This window comes from Acomys russatus, chromosome 19 (genome assembly GCF_903995435.1).
Source record: "Acomys russatus chromosome 19, mAcoRus1.1, whole genome shotgun sequence".
NCBI classification, from domain to species: domain Eukaryota; kingdom Metazoa; phylum Chordata; class Mammalia; order Rodentia; family Muridae; genus Acomys; species Acomys russatus.
Window position 1 is genome coordinate 62,500,432 of NC_067155.1, and position 18,624 is coordinate 62,519,055.

Genomic DNA, 18,624 nt, shown 5'->3' on the forward strand with positions numbered 1-18,624 from the left:
TACTGTGTGCAGGCACTGGTAACCTGTGTGTGTATGGCATGCACCCTGGACATTTTCGAAGCCCCATGGTATTTGGGTTTCAATTGAAGAAATATCATAAAAAATATTTTATCTAGCCAGGCACAGTGGTGCACACCTGTAATCCCAGCACTCGGGAGGCAGAGGCAGACGAATCTTTGTGAGTTTGAAGCCAGCCTGGTCTACAAAGTGAATCCAGGACAGCCAAGGCTACACAGAGAAACATCTGCAGGAGCCGCATCCACAGTGTGTAGGTGAGAGCCTCCTGACAGGATACGCTCTCTTAGTGTTCCTATGGCTGTGAAAAGATGCTATGACCAAAAGCAACTTGGGGAGGAAAGGGTTTTTTCCTCTTGCAACTCTGAGGTCACACTCCATTGCTGAAGGAGTCATCAGGAGAGCTGACTGCAAAGGCCTTGGGGAGATGCTATTTACTCTCCTCAGGGGCCTCACCTCAGGGACCTCACCTCAGGGCTTGCTCAGCCAGCTTTGTTATGCACCAGGACCACCAGCCCAGGGATGGCACCACCCATGTTGGGAGGAGGCCCTCCCACCTCAGTCACTAACTAAGAGAATGCACTGCCAACTTTGCCACGGGCAGATCTTCTGGAAGCATCTTCTCAGTTGAGAGTCCCTCTTCCCAAATAACTCTAGCTTGCGCCAAGTTGACATAAAACCAGCCAGCTCGGAAGCCCACCTGAGCGCTCTGCCTACACCCAGAATCCCAGGTTTTCCCTCCAGTTTTTGCTTTCCTCTTTGCCCTAGAACTACCAGTGTCTCTGGCTCCCCTACCCTTCCTAAACAAGAATTTAGAAATAGTGGGAAAGGGCTGGACGGAGAGGTGTTGGGCCAGAGACAGGGGAGCAGATGGGCATCCTAGGGGCCCATGGCCTGTGGGGTGGGGCAGTAATCCTGACAAGAGATATGAGGCTGCCCTCCTACCCTTAAAAGAGTGAAAATTCTCTTCTTGTGCCAGCCCAACTGGCAGCGGGAAATAATCACTTTTCATAGGCCTTATCCATAGCCCAGCCCTGGGCCTGTTTAATCAGCAGTACCCCGGTGACTGGAAGATTCCCCGGCTAGAGAGATCGAGAGAGGGGTTAAAGAAAATTACCCTGGCCTCCTCCATGCTAATGTAATCTCTAACCAGATCTGCCCAGCCGCAGCTCAAATTGCTTTTTAGATTAACATTTAATTATTAACAGGGTCCCCTGGAAGGCCTTGAGCTCTGGGAGCGGGGGTGGGGGAGGGAACAGCAAGAAGGAGGTGGAGTCGGCTTCTGATCTGGCTGCCTAGAAGAGAGAGTGATGGGAAGAGAGACCAAGAACAAGGCAAGAGAGGCTGAGGGGGCAGGACGGGAGAGAGAGGGGTCCCTGTGAGGATGCTGTGCTGCCTGGGGACCCTTGGCATCTCTCTGCAATGGGCTAATGTTTTCTGAGGTTTGTGCCGGTGACTCTGCAGGGAAGTGAATAATCTCTCAGAGTAACACAGCCGGGCTTTGACCCCAGTGCCCCCCAACATGGCACTGCAGGCTCTTCCTGAGTCTCAGGGCAGCTGTGTGGTCAGGACGTGTGTGTGTGTGTGTGTGTGTGTGTGTGTGTGTGTGTGTGTTCACTGACAGCCGGGGCTGGTGGTGGAGGAGCAGAGCCTGTTTTCTACCCCCCACCCCCCTCCACCCTTCAGTCTTATCTCCACTGTGGGTTCTGACTTCGGGGATAGGCACCTCATCTTTTTACATGACAACAGGCCAAGGACCCTGCCCTGGGTCTCCTGTATAGCTTGTCCTGAGAAATCAAAGGGTGACATGGTCCCATGTCCAGACCAAGCTTCAGGCAGGGCCAGGCCTCAGTGCATGCCCTTGCCTTGCTGCTGCCACTCCCCTTCCCGGTGGCTTTCTTCTCCGAACTCCCCACCCGGTGAAGCCTGTTTGCCCTTCCTCTCCAGGGAGAAGCCTGTCCTTGGCCTTGAGTGGAGCTGTGGAGATCTGCTTAGGCAGTGTTGGATAAAGGCAAAGATGGACTGGCACAGGGGTGGCCTTCTCCGAGTCCCTGCCTTGCCTGGAGGTCACGTGGTTCTGCACTTTCTACCTGACTCCAGGGACAGACAGACTGCCGTGGTCGCCTCCAGGCGGGTGGGCAAACTCAGTGAAGGAGGAGGGCGGGGCGTGTGATCTGTTTTCCGCTTACACTGGATTTATCCAGGGCAGCTCCAAGTGAGCGGCACCACCCCGGGGCTTTGCGGCAGGTCACGGCCTACCCGTCTCCATACTCCAGTTGTTCACAAGTGTTAGTGCCCATGGGAGTGAGTGGGGGGTGGGGCGGGCAGGGTTCCACCTACTGCATGGCACACACGCCATGAAGGATTGAATGGCTATGGAATGTGTGTGTGGGCCTCCAGCAGGCCTCTCTCCTCTTTCTGTGCCTCTCAGCCCCTCTCAGTGGACTGTGGGCACTGAGGAGAATCCAGGCCTTGCAGCTATAACTGAAGGTGCATGGGGGGGGGGGTGCGGCTTCTGGGATCCTCCCCGCTAGGATGGAACTGCTGTACAGCTAACTGAGGTTGGGGATCGGACACCCTTGGCTCTGCCACTTAGGAAATCTGTCTGGAGCTGGACATGGTGGTGTACAACTTTAATCCCAGCACTCGGGAGGCAGAGGCAGGTGGATCACTGTGAGTTCAAGACCAGCCTGGTCTACAAAGTGAGTCCAGGGCAGGCAAGGCTACACAGAGAAACCCTGTCTTGGGGGGGAAAAATCTGTCTGATCTTGTACAGATTGCCCCGCTTCCCGCAAGCTGTGCACGCGTGTGCGCGCGCGTGCACACACACACACACAATGACCGTTTCCTACTGTGTGGAAGGAAGCTAAAGCCCCTCTCTAGCCCCGAGGCTGCCGTGCTGTGTTGCGTTTTGGTTAGCGGTGGGATGCACATGGGTCTGGGTACACAGGGCTTTTGCACTGTCAACATGGACACACTAACTGCCACCCTCAGCGCCCAGCACCTTGTTGTTTCCAAGACTCCCCGTCGCCCCCTGCAGCCAGACACAGAGGGAGAGATGACAGAAGGCAGCCAGGCTGACCCACCCCGCCCCACCCCCCCCCCCAAGACTCTTCTTTGAATAGAATAAAGACAGCGGAGACGGACAGCGGCTGTCATTGTTCGCAGCCGACGTTCTCAGCTCAGGAAGTTTCTCTCCTCCTCCCTCCGCTGTCACAGTTTCTTATCTGACGTCCAGCTATGAAAGGCCATTTCCACAGCTGGGGTGTTATCTGGTGGAGGGGAGCTTCTCCTTGGGTGTCTCCCAGATAAGGCGTCTTATCTTATCCTGCGTCGGGGATGGTGCCAGGGCACTCTAATCATTGAGGCTTGCGACATTTCCCCTCCCACCCCAACTCCCCCCCCCCCTTTTTTATTAAAGTCACAAAGGGCCTTGAGCTTATAAACAGTCTGATCTGCAGACAGTGCGGCTCTCCAGATGGTCCCTGACTGGGCTGGACCGTGAGGATTCTGTGCTGGGGGTTGAGGGACCCGCCATCTGTAGATGGGGTGGGGCCAGGCAAAGAGGAGAGAGGCCAGAAATCTCAGGAAAGGCACGAGTGTTTTAGGTGCCCACTACAGCCCTGTCCCTGGCTTGCTGTGCGACCTTGTGCGGGACCCTTGGTGTCTCTGGGCCTCTCATGGATTTCAGCGCACAATAACCAGTTCATTTGATGCGGTCATTCGCTGGACACCTTTTTTTGTTTTTTAATTTTTTTTAAATTTGCGTGTCTGTGTGAGTGTGTGCCATGTGTATACATGTGCCCTTAACGGCCAGAAAAGGGCGTGATACCCTCTGACACTGGAAACTGGAGTCCCATGGTGCTGGGAACCAGACTCATGTCCTCTTTAAGAGCAACAGTCACTCTTAGCTGCTGAGCATCTCCAAACATCCACCTATTACATGATTCTTCTGGCCAGACACTGGGGAGGCGGAAACAAGTATGACAGGACTCTCACCCCTTGGGAACTCACGGCGCAGCAGAGACTAGAAGGTGGCAATTCATGTGATTGGGGCTGTGGCAAGGAACACCCTGAGGAGTGACCTGCAGAGCCCTCTGAAACAACCCTTAACTAACATGGGCAGGGTGACAGTGCCACAGGCAGAGGGCACAGCAGGGACCATGGTCTGAAGGTATGAGGCAGTTAGCCAGAGATTGGGCAGCTGGGCCAGGTAGAGATGGTGGGCTGTGTTGGAAGACATTTAAAGACCAAAGTGTTGGGGTGATATGGAAACTTGGGGTGGGTATCGCTCCCCATAATGCTTGGCTGGACCCTGGCTCATTTGAGATCTCCCCTGGTAGTCTCTGGCAGGACACAAGGTTTGGGGAGAATGGGCAGTGATCTGGGGGACTTGGGGAAGCAGATGAGAAACTCGCATCACTGACCCACACAGGGACTTGAGGTGGTGGGGTGGGACTGTGGGCTCTGACCTCCTGGCCAAGCACCGCCTGGTTTTTGGAAGCCAGACAGCTCTGGAGGCCCCAGGTTCTGGCCCACTTCAATCTAACGTCTCCTGTGAAGAGAAAGGTGTGGGTGGCCCCCGTGCATCAGGACAGCAGGAAACAGATGCTGTCATGGAGAGAGGTAGGCGAAGTCAAGGCAGGGGCGGCCAGCCTTGTGTGCACAGGTCCTGTGGCCCCCATGGCGGTCAGCTCCATTTCCTGTCTATGTGCATTTCAGGGGCCCCACCCATGTGATGGAGTGCCAGAGTATGACACAAGGGTGTGTATTGCACGTGCACAGGGTGCACCTGCAGAGTGTGTGGAAAGCCAGCACACTCAGGCTTGGTGGGGTGGACTGTCGCCTCAGAGCCGTGGCGTGTGGTGGTGGTGTCCCAGCAGGCCTCGGTCTGCCACGGTCTGCCACAAGCTTCCTTCCCGGGCCCCTGAAGAGCCTCGCTGCTGTCTGCAGTCAAGGACTTCCATCCTTGCAGTAAGCCCCACTCCACTCGCCTCCTAAGCTGTGTCATTTCTGCCTTGATTGTAATGGCATATTTTAAAATTACCAGAAATCAAAGCCAGGAAGTGGATATTGCTGCTTTTATTGCCTCCCTGTGTTAAGACCGCCGACTGGGGGAGGGGAAGAGCACCCCGCCCTTCCCCCACTTCCTTTTTCTTTCTTTTTTTTCCCCCTCCTTTTTTTTTTTTTTAAGACAGTAATAGGAGAAAATTGGTTTTGAAACTGAATAAAAGTCCCTTTCAGAGGAAATCTTTACTCTCGGGTACCTTTGCTGAAAGTAAAATGGCGTATAATGAAAGGTGGTTACGTGATTGTCTTTCATTTACCGGGAGGCCAGGACAGACGGGAGGCTGCCACCGTCTCGAGGAATACAAGATTGGAATAATTGCCCCATAACAAGGAGCTTGTTGTGAAATTAGTATCTTAAGAAAGTGGTGAAAAAAAGGCTTTTCCTCATGAATACTTCATTATTAGCAGCAGCAGCATCTCAGGCTTCAGACACCTGTTTAGTATTAAATACCTTCCCTCCCTTCTCGTTAAACACCCCCCCCCCGCACCCCCTCCAACCAGCTCAGGGTGGAGGCAGCCCAGCCTGGCTGCCAGGGCCGGGGTGGCCACGGGTAAGGAAAATGGGACCTCAGTAACCAGGCTGAGCCCTTCTCTGTGGCAGGGAGTGAGGAAGGGAGGCCAGACATGGTTGCCACCAACCCTGGCTTGTCCTGACCCCAGTGCTCACTGTGTCAGGCCCCCAGGAATGTAGGCTTTGTGGGGACATGTTGGCTTCCTGTGTCCCCATGAACAGGGCATGGGCTAGCAGGGGCCATCGGAGCTGCTGGCTAAGGGCTGCTGTGGGCGACTCTGGCCCTACCTCTCCTATTTGGGGTGAGTAGACTCAGGAAAGAGCTCCCCAGCCCTTCCCAGCACACACCATCCTGACACCTGTTCTCCAGAGGTGCTGGGGGAACACCCCAAATAGGTGCCAGACCAGTACTTACGTAAACTGGGCTACAGTACCCACTAGCCGTACCTGGCTACTCCCCCCACGCCTGTGAGCTAGGAGCTGATGTGTCACAGGACAGTGACAGAGCTGGGGTCCACCACCAGCCAAAGGACAACTTGAATCAGACCCTAGAAGGGTGGGAATCTGACACATTTGGGGGTGACCCGGCTACTGAGAGGAATTCTGGCCATGTTGTGGTGGAGGGTCAGCCCTTAAGACCTGAGTCCTTCGTGTGATGCCTCTGGAAACCTCGGTTACCGCCTCCGAGGGAGATGGAATGTGTGTTCTGAACATCTGGCCCGAAGCCAGGCACGGCGGCACATGCCCCTGATCCCAGCACCTGGGGCACTCTGCTGTAGGCCAGCCTGGACCACAAAGAGACATGTCTCAAAAACAAACCAATCTGATGATGTTCCTTGGGGTGCTGAGGAGGGTGGGAGGCTCTCAGAGCAGCCCTCAGTGACCAGGGCCTCATCTCTCTCTTCACAGGGATCCTGCTGCAGAACCTGCCCGGCTCAGGGCTCCCAGCTCAGCCATGCTGGCCTGTCTGCAGAGGACTCAGAACCCACCCGGCCAACACCTGGCCTGTCCGAGCAAGAGCCTAGAGCTGCGCAAGTGTGAGTGAGACCCGTCCACTGCCTCCTGTACCCACCCCCCACCCACCCACCCCTGGTTCCTCCTTGCACAATCTGAGTTGCGGGGAGTGGGGCCCTTGCTTTCTGTCCCTTGGGGTTGTGTTGGCGGGTCATGACCTCCGTCTGGGGAGCTTATGCAGAACTTCTGTAGTAGAGCTAGCTTAGAGGCTTGTGTTCGTGCCCCAGGAGCCCACCTGCCGCATGCCTCCAAACCAGAGTCCCAGAGTTGGACCTGACTGCAGCTGTAACCCCAGCCCCCGGGAGGGATGCCGGGCGGCCCTGAGATTGAGGCTGGGATGGGCACAGATCTCCAGGGAAGCACAGCATAGCTGCTGCCCTGCAGCCCCGAAGCCAATGTTTACACTGCTGCTTCTTCAACTATTTATTTATCTTGAAAACAGCATTCTTGTCCAACATTCCTAAGGCAGGAAGGGGGGGGAGATGAAAGCCCCTCTCTTGGAGGCAGCTGTGTCCATTTCCTGTGCCCCCAGATGTTTGATGTGTGCTCCAGCAAGTTGTGTGTGCGCACACATCTGACACGGTCCAGCACTCTCACTCACTCAGCCATACATTGTTCAGGTCAGCTGCCAAAGGACTGCCTCTTCCACGTCCCTCTCTCTGGCAACGGGTGGCCCTGATTTATTTGGCCAACCCTCTATTTAGACTCTCCCAAGACTTGATTTGATAAGCCGTGTAGCAGTACACCCTGTGCTGTCACCAGGTGTGAACAGAGCGTGGGGAAAACTCTGGAAGGTGAAATATGGGGCCAGGGCATGTTGGACAGTTTGTGACGCTGGTGGGTGTGGTGTGACAGCTTTAGCTGGGACATTGTGCAGCCCTGTGTTTAGGACCCAGCTCCCCGGATCCTCACCCTGACCAGACCAGGCATTGACACCTCTGCAGCGGATACAGGGTTACTGTGCAGTTTTCGTTTAAAATGGCAGAGGTTTGGTGTCGTTTGGCGTCATAGCCTTTGTTTTAACTTTGAGCACTCTGTGCAGTTCGTGGTCCGTCTTTTGATGGTCTGTGGGAGCTGCTTGTGTGTGGCGCGTGGACTGCACGGTTCCCTTGATTTGTCTTTTGTCTTAGACTCTGCCTCAGCTCGGCAGCCCTTCCTCGTGTGGCTTTTGGGGTTTAAGTCTGACTTAGAGAATCCTCCCCCGGGGGCTGCTGCTTCAAGGGAAACTACTTCCCCAAGGTTTCTCCCACTCTCTTGTTCAAAAGTATATGACTTACAGCTTCAAAAGGTGTGTCTCCCCCCCCCCCCCCCCCCCCCCCCGCCACCTCTCAGTATTGAAAATTATTTGCCCAGCTCTTGGGAGGCAGATCTCTGTGAATCTGAGGCCATCTTGGGCTGCGTAGTGAGTTCCAGGACAGCTGGGGTTCTGCAGAGAAACCCTGTCTACTATGTTTTGTAACTTACTGGTTATAAAGTGTGAAGTTGTGATCTGTGTTCAGCAATCAGCCTGATGCTGCCCTCCCCCCCCCCCCCTTTTCCGTTGGTGACTCTGGGGATTGAACCCAGGCTATCACTTAACCTGTCTTGCCACTGAGCTAGCTAGCGAGGTCTGCCATCTTCTCATTCATATTTCCCATCTCCCACCCTGTTTCGATTTTTTTTTTTTTTTTTTAAAGGCAAGGAAGTCCTTGTATAGCCAAGGCTAGCCTTGAACTCACTGTGTAGCCAAAGATGACTCTGGCCTTCTGACCACCCCCTGCCTCTACCTCTCTGGTGAATTTGCCGAGCTATACTTGACCCTGCTCAGCCAGCAGTGGTCTCTAGGGACATTCCTGGAGTGAGGCCACATCAGCAGGCACGGCACAGCCTCACTGTAAGCAACGGAAACGCCATTACCGATGACAGCTGCCCCCCCTGCCCCTTCTCCACAGAGAAGTTCAACTCTGAACCACACCATGAGCATTCTTTTGTGGTTGTCTCTCTGTAGTTACTAGGCACACGGTAGAGGCCAGAGGCCAGTTTGCAGAAATCAGTTACCCCCGTCCATCCTGTGTGTCGCGAAAACCAAACCCATGCTCTGGAGCTCGGAGGGCAGCACCTTTACCTGCTGAGCCATTTGCCGGCCCATCGCTGCCCGCTCCCAGGTCAGCCACCTTGCAGCACAGGTAATGCAGGCAGGTGTTCACTGGAGCTTCTTGCTGCTTGTCAATCACCCACTCCGTTTCCATGGCAACTTTGTGTATTTGCCCTCTGACCTGAGCAGCCACTTACTTAGGACTGCTGCTTACCTTGACAGATATCCTGGAAGAAACGGCACTTTGTGATGCCCCCCTCCCATCCCCCCAGCAAGGCGTGCCCGTGTGTTCTGACTTCCTCCTGTGTCCCCTGGGAACATCCTAAGTGGCTGCACTTAGCTCCTGCAGATTTGGGGGCAAGTTTGTTTCTGGGGAGGAGGTGTTTGACCGCGTTGCTTCTCCCGTGGTGGAGGCTGCTCTCCTGGGTGAATCCTTCTGTTGCTGTGGGCTTTCCAGACCAGCCTCTTCGGTTGTAGTCAGTGAAAATGATCATTTACTTTGTACTTTTTCAGGCAGACCTCATGCAGTCCAGGCTGGCTCCAAGCCTGCTGTGTAGCTGAGAATGCGCTGGTTACCACCCCGCCTCTGCCTGAGGAGAGTCGGGATGACAGGCGTGTGCCAGCATGCTCTGCCTTTTGTTTCTGTTTTTGTTTTTTGAGACGGGGTTTCTCTGTGTAGCCTTGGCTGTCCTGGACTCACTTTGTAGACCAGGCTGGCCTCGAACTCACAGTGATCCGCCCGCCTCTGCCTCCCATGTGCTGGGATTAAAGGCGTGCGCCACCACGCCCGGCCATGCTCTGGTTTTTTGTTGTGCTTTGTTTTGAGATATTTAATCAAATGCACTGGACGCTGTGGCACACAAACAAACAAAACAACAAACAAACAATATTCTTACCTTAATTTATTAGAAGGACAGACAGCTTTTAAGCATCCATTAAGACAGGCTCTTATAATGTAGCCCAGGCTACCTCCTAGTACCATGCCCGACGTTAGAACAGTTTGTTGTTGATTGTTGTCATCTGTATCCCTCCCTGTCTCCCTGCCCTTGGCATGGTTAGTGCCTGTTGTGAAAGCTTGCTCACTTCCAGGGTGAAACTGAGCCCACCTGTGCTGGGTGGGGCCAGTAGCCTTTTAATGCCAGTTTGCTGTTCTTCTCCAATAATTGATTATGTTAAGCAAAATAAAACAAAGAGAGGCTAGCCTGGTCTACAGAGCGAGTTCTAGGACAGCCAAGGCTACACAGAGGAAACCGAACAACAAAAATGCAGGGTTTTCGAGGAGCTTACAGAGAGGTGAGCAAAGTGGGTTTGGTTCCTCGTGTGACATCTCACCCCACGGTGGGTGTTGTCTCTCGTGTGTGCAGCTTCACGTGCAACCGTAGAGGCCGGAGGATGACCCCGGAGGATGACCCCAGGCCCCCAGCCTCTCTCACTTGCCTGGAACTCGGCTGCCAGCAAGCCCCAGGCAGTTCACTGTTTTTGCTTGCCCAGTGCTGGGTTACAGTCACGTGTTACCACGGTCCACTCCTGCGGGTTCTGAGGGACGTGGGCAGTCTGCTGACAGAGCCGTCGCCTCGTCTGGTCCCCTGTTCTCCTTGATTAGATTAGCTGATGATAAGATCTACTGGCTTTCCCCAAAGACCCAGCTATAGTATTTATTAGCAATATTACCCTGTTAGGGGTTCTAATTCATTGGCTTATGCTTTTATCTTTATTAAAATCTTCTTGCTTTTTGAAGTTCTTGAGTTAGAGACTTAAAATCTTTATAATGATATTTTTTACTTAAATATTTTTTAAAAATACATTTCTCTGTGTGTATGAGAAATAGTGTGTACCACAGCTGGTGTGTGGAGCTCAAAGGACAAATTGCAGAAGTCAGTTCTCCCTTTCCACCATGTGGGCCCCAAGGTTTGCACTCAGGTCTCAGGTTTAGCAGCCGGTGCCTTTAGCCACTGAGCCGTCTTTGCATTGTCTGTAGTGATTTTGTTTTTTTGTTTTTTGAGACAGGGCTTCTCTGTGTAGACTTGGCTGTCGTGGACTCACTTTGTAGACTAGGCTGGCCTTGAACTCACAGAGATCCACCTGCCTCTGCCTCCCGAGTGCTGGGATTAAAGGCGTGCACCAATGTAATGAAAGGCTACAAAAGTCTATACTCACTTTGACTTTTACTTTCTAGTTGTTTTATAATTTGGGTTCTGGGTTTTTTTTGGGGGGTTTTCCCCTGTCCCTACCTGTCCATCTAAGCAAGAGGATTTTGTGTGTGTGTGTGCTATGATCAGAGATGTTTCTAAAAGTCTATTGAAGTCTTCCTTGTGACTAGGTACACACCACCACTGGAAGCACCAGCTCTCCTCTGCGGTTGTTGGTGATAGAAAAATAACCTCGGTTTTGTTTTGTTTTCCGTGAGAGCTGAGAAGGCGGCTGCTAGCCTGCCTTTGGGAGGCAGGTTTGGCACACACCCTCACATCTCTCTGGATGAAGGGCCCAGATGTCCTCTGCTCGCCGGTGCTGGGCTGCTGCTTCTCATGGAATCCGTGGTGCTCTTGCCGTGCTGTTTAACCTGCAGAAACCGGGGCTGTAAACCTTCATGGGAAGTAAATCCTTTGTTGTTGCTGTTTCTGAGACAGGGTTTCTCTGTGTAGCCCTGGCTGTCCTGGACTCTCTTTGTAGACCAGGGTGGCCTCAAACTCAGAAGTCCACCTGCCTCTGCCTCCCAAGTGCTGGGATTACAGTCCTGCGCCACTGCGCCCAGCTAAATCCTTTATTAAAAACAAACGTATCTGCGGCCTGGATGTGGTCTTTAGGATAGCTGACATCTGCTTTTGAGTTCGAGTTTTTCTTTACATGATTGTGACCTCTCTGGGTTACCGTGCTTAGATGTGACTCTCATGCTGCCCAGCTGGGTTAGGCTTTTGTGTCACAGACACAGCCTCTCCCTGCCTCTCATCCTTACTGGTGTGACCGACGTGTAGCCGAGCTCAGGCGCTGGGGGATTTGGTTGTATTTGCTCTTGCACTCTGAGCTGGGCGCTCTGCTTGTCTTTAGGTAGCTGGAGTTTTAACTCAACAATTGTGTTGCTCTGTAGTGGGGGTGGGGCACCCAAGGGTGACATCAGGCGCCTTCTCCGCTGCTCTCCACCATCTCTAAGCCCAGTGCTGATGAGCACTCCAAGGATCTGGACTCAGGTCTCATGTTTAGGCACGGAGCCGTCTCCCCACCCAGCTCTGAGTCTGTGTGTGTTGTTATTCCCTGAAGAAAATGATGAGATCGGTGTGCTCGGCAGCTGCTTGTTGGGGCTGACTATATTTGCAAGCCTCAGCAGCTGCAAACGGCATCTCCTGCTCCCAGCTTGTGAAGACGAGAGTGGCGAGCGAAACGGCACTGTTACCAGCCCCTCGCTCCCTTCCGTGGTCAGCAGCGCCGTCACCTCAGCCTCTCACCGTCACCACGGTTCCTGGTTTTGTTTCACTGTCCCCGCACCAGTGGTTTGGCCCTGCGCGGCCCTCAGTGTGCTGTTGGGCGGCCTCAAGTGATCAATATTTTGGATTTCCTCTCAGGCCTCTGTAGCCCGTTCCTGGGACCACAGCCGCTAAGCCTGGCTCCTAGCTTTCATTTCCTCTCCTCTATTTATTACATATACAGTGCTCTGCCTGCGTGTACACCTGCAGGCCAGAAGAGGGCACCAGATCTCATTATAGATGGCTGTGAGCCACCATGTGGTTGCTGGGAATTGAACTCAGGACCTCTGGAAGAGCAGCCAGCATTCTTAACCACTGAGCCATCTCTCCAGCCCTCTTTGGGCATTTCCCACCCTTTTCCCCTCAGTGCTCTCCCCCCTCCACCCCCCCCCCCCCCCAGCCACTGCGCTTTGTGGACATTCTTGCCACCTCTTGCACGGCTGCACCGTTGCTTTTTCTACACGTTTTCCCTTCAGACCATCCCTCCATGGGCACTGGTCAGTCACCGCCCTTTCTTCTATGACGACCGTCTTCTCTCTTAGGGTGTGGTTAGTACCAACCATGACCTTGCCCGAGCTTTATTTTGATGGGATTCAATGTGTTCGACGTGGCTTACCTCTGGAGGGAGTGAGCTTGTCTTGCCTGTCTGGCTGTTTGCAGGAAGTTCACGGTTATAAAGATCTGAGGCCATGTCCCGACTGGACTTTCAAAGTGTCACATGTCCGCTCACTCCTCCTTCGTCACTCCCGGCTGCAGGTGGGGCATGCCGACTTCATACCTAGCCCCCTGTGCTCTTCAGCCAAGTGTGTCCCATGCGCTTCTCCTGTCATGGGAGAGGGGCTTAGGCTTGGTGTTTGGGGTGTACCCCAGCCTTTGGGAGTGCATGCTGCTGGCTCAGCACATCACCTCACCAGATCTTCACAGCATGCACTTTTGTTTGTATTCAGGCCTTAGCAGCCATGGGCACTCGGCCCACGCAGCTGGAGAGGCACGTTGTGACACGCTAGTTGGGCACCAGGGCTGTTTGTGGCCAGTTTTTCTAGGGCCTTGCTCTCACAGGATCTGTCCTTGTTTTTAGATACGGTCTCACCACGTAGCCCAGGTTGGCCTCAAACTCCTGTCAATCCTCTTGCCTCCTGTATTCTGGGCTCGTGGGTGTGGGCTGCCATGCCTAGCTGGGCAGTGGCTCTCTCATCTCTTTTGCCCTGTGCAGAACTGTGAAGGGGCTGCCTGAGTTTTGCTGCTCTACTGGGTTAACACCGAGGTAGAAAGGTCATAGCCAGGCTATGGATAGCATGACCTTGGATAAGGTGACCGGTTTCCTAGGACCTGTGTCCCCTTTTGTAAAGAAAGGGTCAGATGAAGTGGATAGAAAAAGCCTCGTTCGCTGGGCAGTGGTGGTGCACGCCTTTAATCCCAGCACTCGGGAGGCAGAGGCAGGTGGATCACTGTGAGTTCGAGGCCTGTCTGGTCTACAAAGTGAGTCCAGGACAGTCAAGGCTACACAGAGAGACCCTGTCTTGAATCCTGTCCCCCCAAAAAGAAAGCCTAGTTCTGGCCACCTGTAATAGTTGACATCAAAAGATCCAGGAGGTCGGGGAGCCAGTCTGAGACCCCTGTCCTCTTCTTGTTGGAGAAAGATCTCAGTAGCCTGACTTACAGAACTGTGACAAGAACCAGCTGCCACATGTCCCCAGAACACACCTGAGGGGCCAGAAACGACCACAGGTTGCATCTTTAAGAGCTGAGGACAGAGCAGGCTATCCTAGGTGACTAGATAGGAGAAAATTACCTGAAAGGAAAAAACAGCCGAGTGTGTCCCCTCCCTTCCCTTAGGCCTAAGAGCTGAGCCTTCCCAGCTGGCCAGAGCCGCAGGGTCCTCAGCAAGACCTGATCAGCCTGCTGCAGAAAACCTACATCTCAACTATGCAGGACCTCACCAGCTAATAAATATTTGACTTTCTCATCGCAGCTGCTAATATACAAACTTTGAGTTGTGCACTGCTAAAAATACAGGCTCTGTAGAGAGCCCCAGGGAGCTACCATGTTGCTGCTGGGGGAGGCAGGGTTCAGGGACTGGGGCTCTGCTGTGCTCAGGGGCACTGTGGGGGGATGGGCAGCTGCCCAAGAGCAGTGGACAGCCTGTCCCAGACCTTGGGGCCCATCCTCCTCCCCAGAAGCCTCCAGGGACTGAGATGGATCTAAGGTCCTTGCTGGGCACACACGGGACATGTGTGTGACTTTAGGACAGTGACTCCAACCCTCAGCTCCGTGTCTACAGCAGTGTGAGAGGACCCCACCCCTACCCATCTCCATGGATGAGAAACATTGAAGGGCACGTACCCCCAAATTCAGGTACACTTTTCAGCAAGATTCTCATCCTTACCCACTGCTGGGCACTCATCCCTCCATGGCCTGCCAATTGGAGCTTCTGCCCCAGTGAGCTTCCGAGCCACTAGTTTTCTATAGGGGCCGCTGGTTCTCGCCACTAAAGGGGCCAGCAAGAGGGCTCAGCAGGTCAAGGTGCTTGCTGCCAAGCCTGATGACCTGAGTTCAATTCCTGGGACCACACAGTGGAGGGAGAAAATCGACTCTTTTGTTGTTGTTGTTTCGAGACAGGGTCTGTGTCGCCCTGGCTGTCCTGGACTCACTTTGTAGACCAGGCTGGCCTGGAACTCACAGCGATCCTCCTGCCTCTGCCTCCCGAGTGCTGGGATTACAGGAGTGCGCCACCACACCCAGCGTTGAGAACCGACTCTTAATAAGCCGTCCTCTGTCTTCCACGTGTGTTGCCTTCCCAGTACCAAAATCAAAACGTAGAAGAGAAACGAGAAGGGGCACGTGTGTCATCCTCACATCCTGCCTGGGGTGGGAGGGAAGGTCTGGTGTGTCGGCCCTGCCAGGCTTCTGCCCCTCATCCATCTGGGGGATCTGGCAACACTGCCAGTGAGCTTGCGGGCTTAGAACATGGCGGGAGCAAAGGCTGTACACAGGGCAGAAAACAAAGTGAACACCTGTAAGGGTCCGACCCGGGAACCGAGCTCCGGCGCCATAACCCTTTGTTGTTTTTACAGGGGCTCTCACTGCAGCCTAAGCAACCGTCTTGGCTCAGCTTCTCGGGTACGCCCCCCCCACCCCCGTCTTTATTGTCGCCTCAGGGTGCTTTATATCTGTGTCTTGTGTGCTCGCTGGCTTTTATGTATCTTCTTTGAAGATGTCCGCGCGGCTCTTCTTTCAACTCAGCTACTTGCCTTTTCCTCGGGCCCCGCCTGTGTTCTGGTAACTGGTCTTGTTTCACGAGTGTGATTTCTGAGACCCTTCTCCCATTCTAGAACCGTCTCCGTCACGCTTCCTGGTCCCCTTTGAAGCACCAGAATGTTTGATTCTGAAGGCATCCATGTCTTTGTTAGGGTGCATGTGTACAAGGCCTCGTGTGACCAGAGCTGTGGCGCGGCTTCCCGCATGTTTTCTCCTGAGCATTACTAGTCTTGAGGCCGGTGAGGCAGCACAGTGGGTGGAGGTGCCTGTTGCTGAGGACTCAGTGCCCAGGACCCACATGGTAAAAATTGTCACCCTTGCCCACAAGTGGGGCATGCTTTCTCTCTGTCCCCACATACAATAAATGAATAAAGGGTCTTTTGAAAAGTTTTAGCTTTTCCACGTAGGTCTCTGATACAGTTTTGAGATAATTTTTTGTTTTGTTTTTCGAGATAGGGTCTCTCTATGTAGCCTTGGCTGTCCTGGACTTGCTTTGTAGACCAGGCTAGACCCGAACTCACAGCGATCCACCTGCCTCTGCCTCCTGAGTGCTGGGATTAAAGGCATGCGCCACCACGCCTAGCCCTGGAGATGGTTTTTGTATGTAGAAATGATCCAACATCATTATCGCGAATGCAGCTGCCTAGTGATTGCCTCCAATATAGAGTTGTCTTCAATACCAGTCCCTGAAAAGGCCAACTTCGGCAGGTATGGTGGCACACGCCTATAATCCCATCAGTCGGGAAGCAGAGGCAGGTCTATGAGTTCGAGGCCAGCCTGGTCTACTGAGCTGAATTCCAGCCAGGGCTACACAGAGAAACCCTTTCTAGAAATAAACAAGCAAGACCAGCCTCTCCCTACCGAGTGATGACACGGATGTCTCTTCTGGACTCTCCAGTCTTCTGCTCTGCTGGTGCCTCTCTTTAAGCCTGGTACCCACCGTGGCCTGAATAATGTAACTTTGCATCAAGCCTCAGAATTAGAAATGGTTTAGGCTCTTCTGGATCTCCAGGACTTCAGGACAAGCTTCTTGGTCTCTGTGAGGGGGCCAGCTCATCTCCCAGTCCATGAGCATGGGGCGTCTCCCCATTTGTTAGTGTCATTTCCTTCAACAGCTAGTCACTTCTGGGTCACTTTGTTTTTCTGTTAAAAATGTGTTCCTTTAAAAAAAAAAAAAAAGTGTTCCTAAGGGGCTGGAGAGATGGCTCAGTGGTTAAGAGCACTGGCTGCCCATGCAGAGGTCCTGAGTCCCCAGCAACCACATGGTGGCTCACAACCACCTATAATGAGATCCAGTGCCCTCTTCTGGCCTGCAGGTGTACATGCAGGCAGAACATTGTACACATAATTTAAAAACAAAAACAAAACTGTTCCTCTTAGAGACAGGGATGGAACCTGAGGCCTTGTGTGTATGCTCAGCAGCCGATCCACCCCCAAGCTACACCCTCAGTCCTGGTATTGTAATTTTTGACATGTGAGCATATTTCTATAGAACTTAAAGTACAGGTCTGGCGGTGGAAAAAGGCATGAGACCCAGAGGAGGTGACTGGGTGTTACAGAGATGAGACAGGCTGACCCTCATGTGCACGGTGTAGGCTAGAGTCACATGTGGCCCAAACAGCCAAGCAAAGGGGCAGGAAAGAAATCCTGAGGCTCAGGTGAGGGACAGGCACGTTAGGTGGAGGAAGGATGGAAATGTCCCCAGCCCCACTTTCTGGGACATAGAGGCCCCCCCAAGAATCCACCCAGCGCTTGGGGGTTAAGGAAGGGCCTAGGGAGCACCTATCTGTTGCAGCTACGTGCAGGACGCCCCCTGATTAGACACGGCGTGGCTTCGTTCATGTGCCTGAGCGTCTGAACATTCACCACTCTGCCCCAAGAGAGGCCAGAGATGGTGATCACTCCCCGCCCCCACCTTCAGCCCAGGAGGTCCCCAGGCATTAGCAGGGCACACCCGGAATTGTCCAGTGTCCGATCCTCTGGTTGACCACCAGGAGTCAGTAGGTGCAGCAGATTGCGGTCCCTGGGACAGCCACAAGGTGCCAAGCAGCAGTCCTTCCCAATAAAGACCTGGGAACAGCTGCTCTCCCCGCCCAGTGTCTCCCACCCCCTCCTGAGCGACCTCATTAGGCATTCTGCCGGTGCCACCAGCTAATTAGTGTCACGTTAATTGAGCATTCAGGAGGCTGCCACCTCCAAGGGCGCAGTGTCACAGTGAAGAGGAATGCAGATAAGGTGCCCAAGGACCCTTCTGTCCCTGAGAAGACCTAGGAACTGCCTCTCACGCCCACTTCAACCCAGACCACCCTGGGACTTCCTGACTGGACAGAAGGAAGGAAGGAACGGTCACTGACCACTGCTGCCACTCCACAACAGCCCCACTCTGTACCCTGACACTGGAGGTTCCCCTGGAGGCTCCAGGGGCCTGTGTAGGGGGCAGGGCCACCTGGGAAGGACCTGGTTCTAATGGGCTTAGAACCACTTTGTCCCCAGTGCCATGCTCTGTTATTGTGTCAAACGGAGAGTGAACCCCAGTGTACACCTCACAAAACACAGAGCCTGTCCCCAGGCCACCCCAATGACACAGGCCTGGATCCCGTAGGAGGTCTAGAGGTGGCTCAGGGGCTCACACTCCCCACTTGAGCAAGTATCTCATTGTGTGTTTAAGTCTCCTGGAGTCTGGAAACCCCACCCGTTCACCCCCGCACCGCAGAACATTGGCTGCCTGAGGTGTGCATGGTCAAGGTGAGGCTCCAGCTGCTCAGCTTCTCAGAACCGGAGTCGGTCCTCCCTCCCCTGCCTGCCGCTGGCAGGCAGCAAAGCAGCGAAGCCTTGTCTCCCCGAGGCAACATTAAACCCCACTCAGAGGGCTGGTTTTAATTGGCTTAATACACTCGTTAATAACCACGTCTGTTTAACGTACCTGTAAAAGGCCCATAACATTAACTTAATGGCAGCGACAGTTCGCCAGGCACTTCCTGCCAGCCTTTTAAATCTCCAGACAAGCCTTTAATGGGGTCTTCACGGATGGAGATGGATGCAGGGAGAGGCAGCCCCGGTCACCCTTACTTGATGCCGGCCCCGCATGCCTAACCTTTTCTGAGAAACCAGGCTTCCTCCAAAGCGGTCCCAGGAGGGCCCAAAGGAAACATGTGACACTTCTGTGTGTATTCAGGGCCTGTGACTGGAAGGGAGGTTGCAGAGGGAGGTTTGGGTCATGTGAC

At 53.7% G+C, this 18,624-nt stretch overlaps 1 protein-coding gene across 1 annotated transcript in view; it reads left to right on the forward strand.

The window, feature by feature from the left end:
* Nucleotides 1-18,624, forward strand: part of Fam222a (family with sequence similarity 222 member A) — a 44,931-nt gene that overhangs the window by 19,228 nt on the left and 7,079 nt on the right. Inside the window, exon 2 of the mRNA XM_051161709.1 lies at nucleotides 6,506-6,633. Within this exon, the coding sequence (XP_051017666.1) occupies nucleotides 6,552-6,633 (82 nt within the window). The 5' untranslated portion in view covers nucleotides 6,506-6,551. The remainder of the gene's footprint in view (nucleotides 1-6,505; nucleotides 6,634-18,624) is intronic.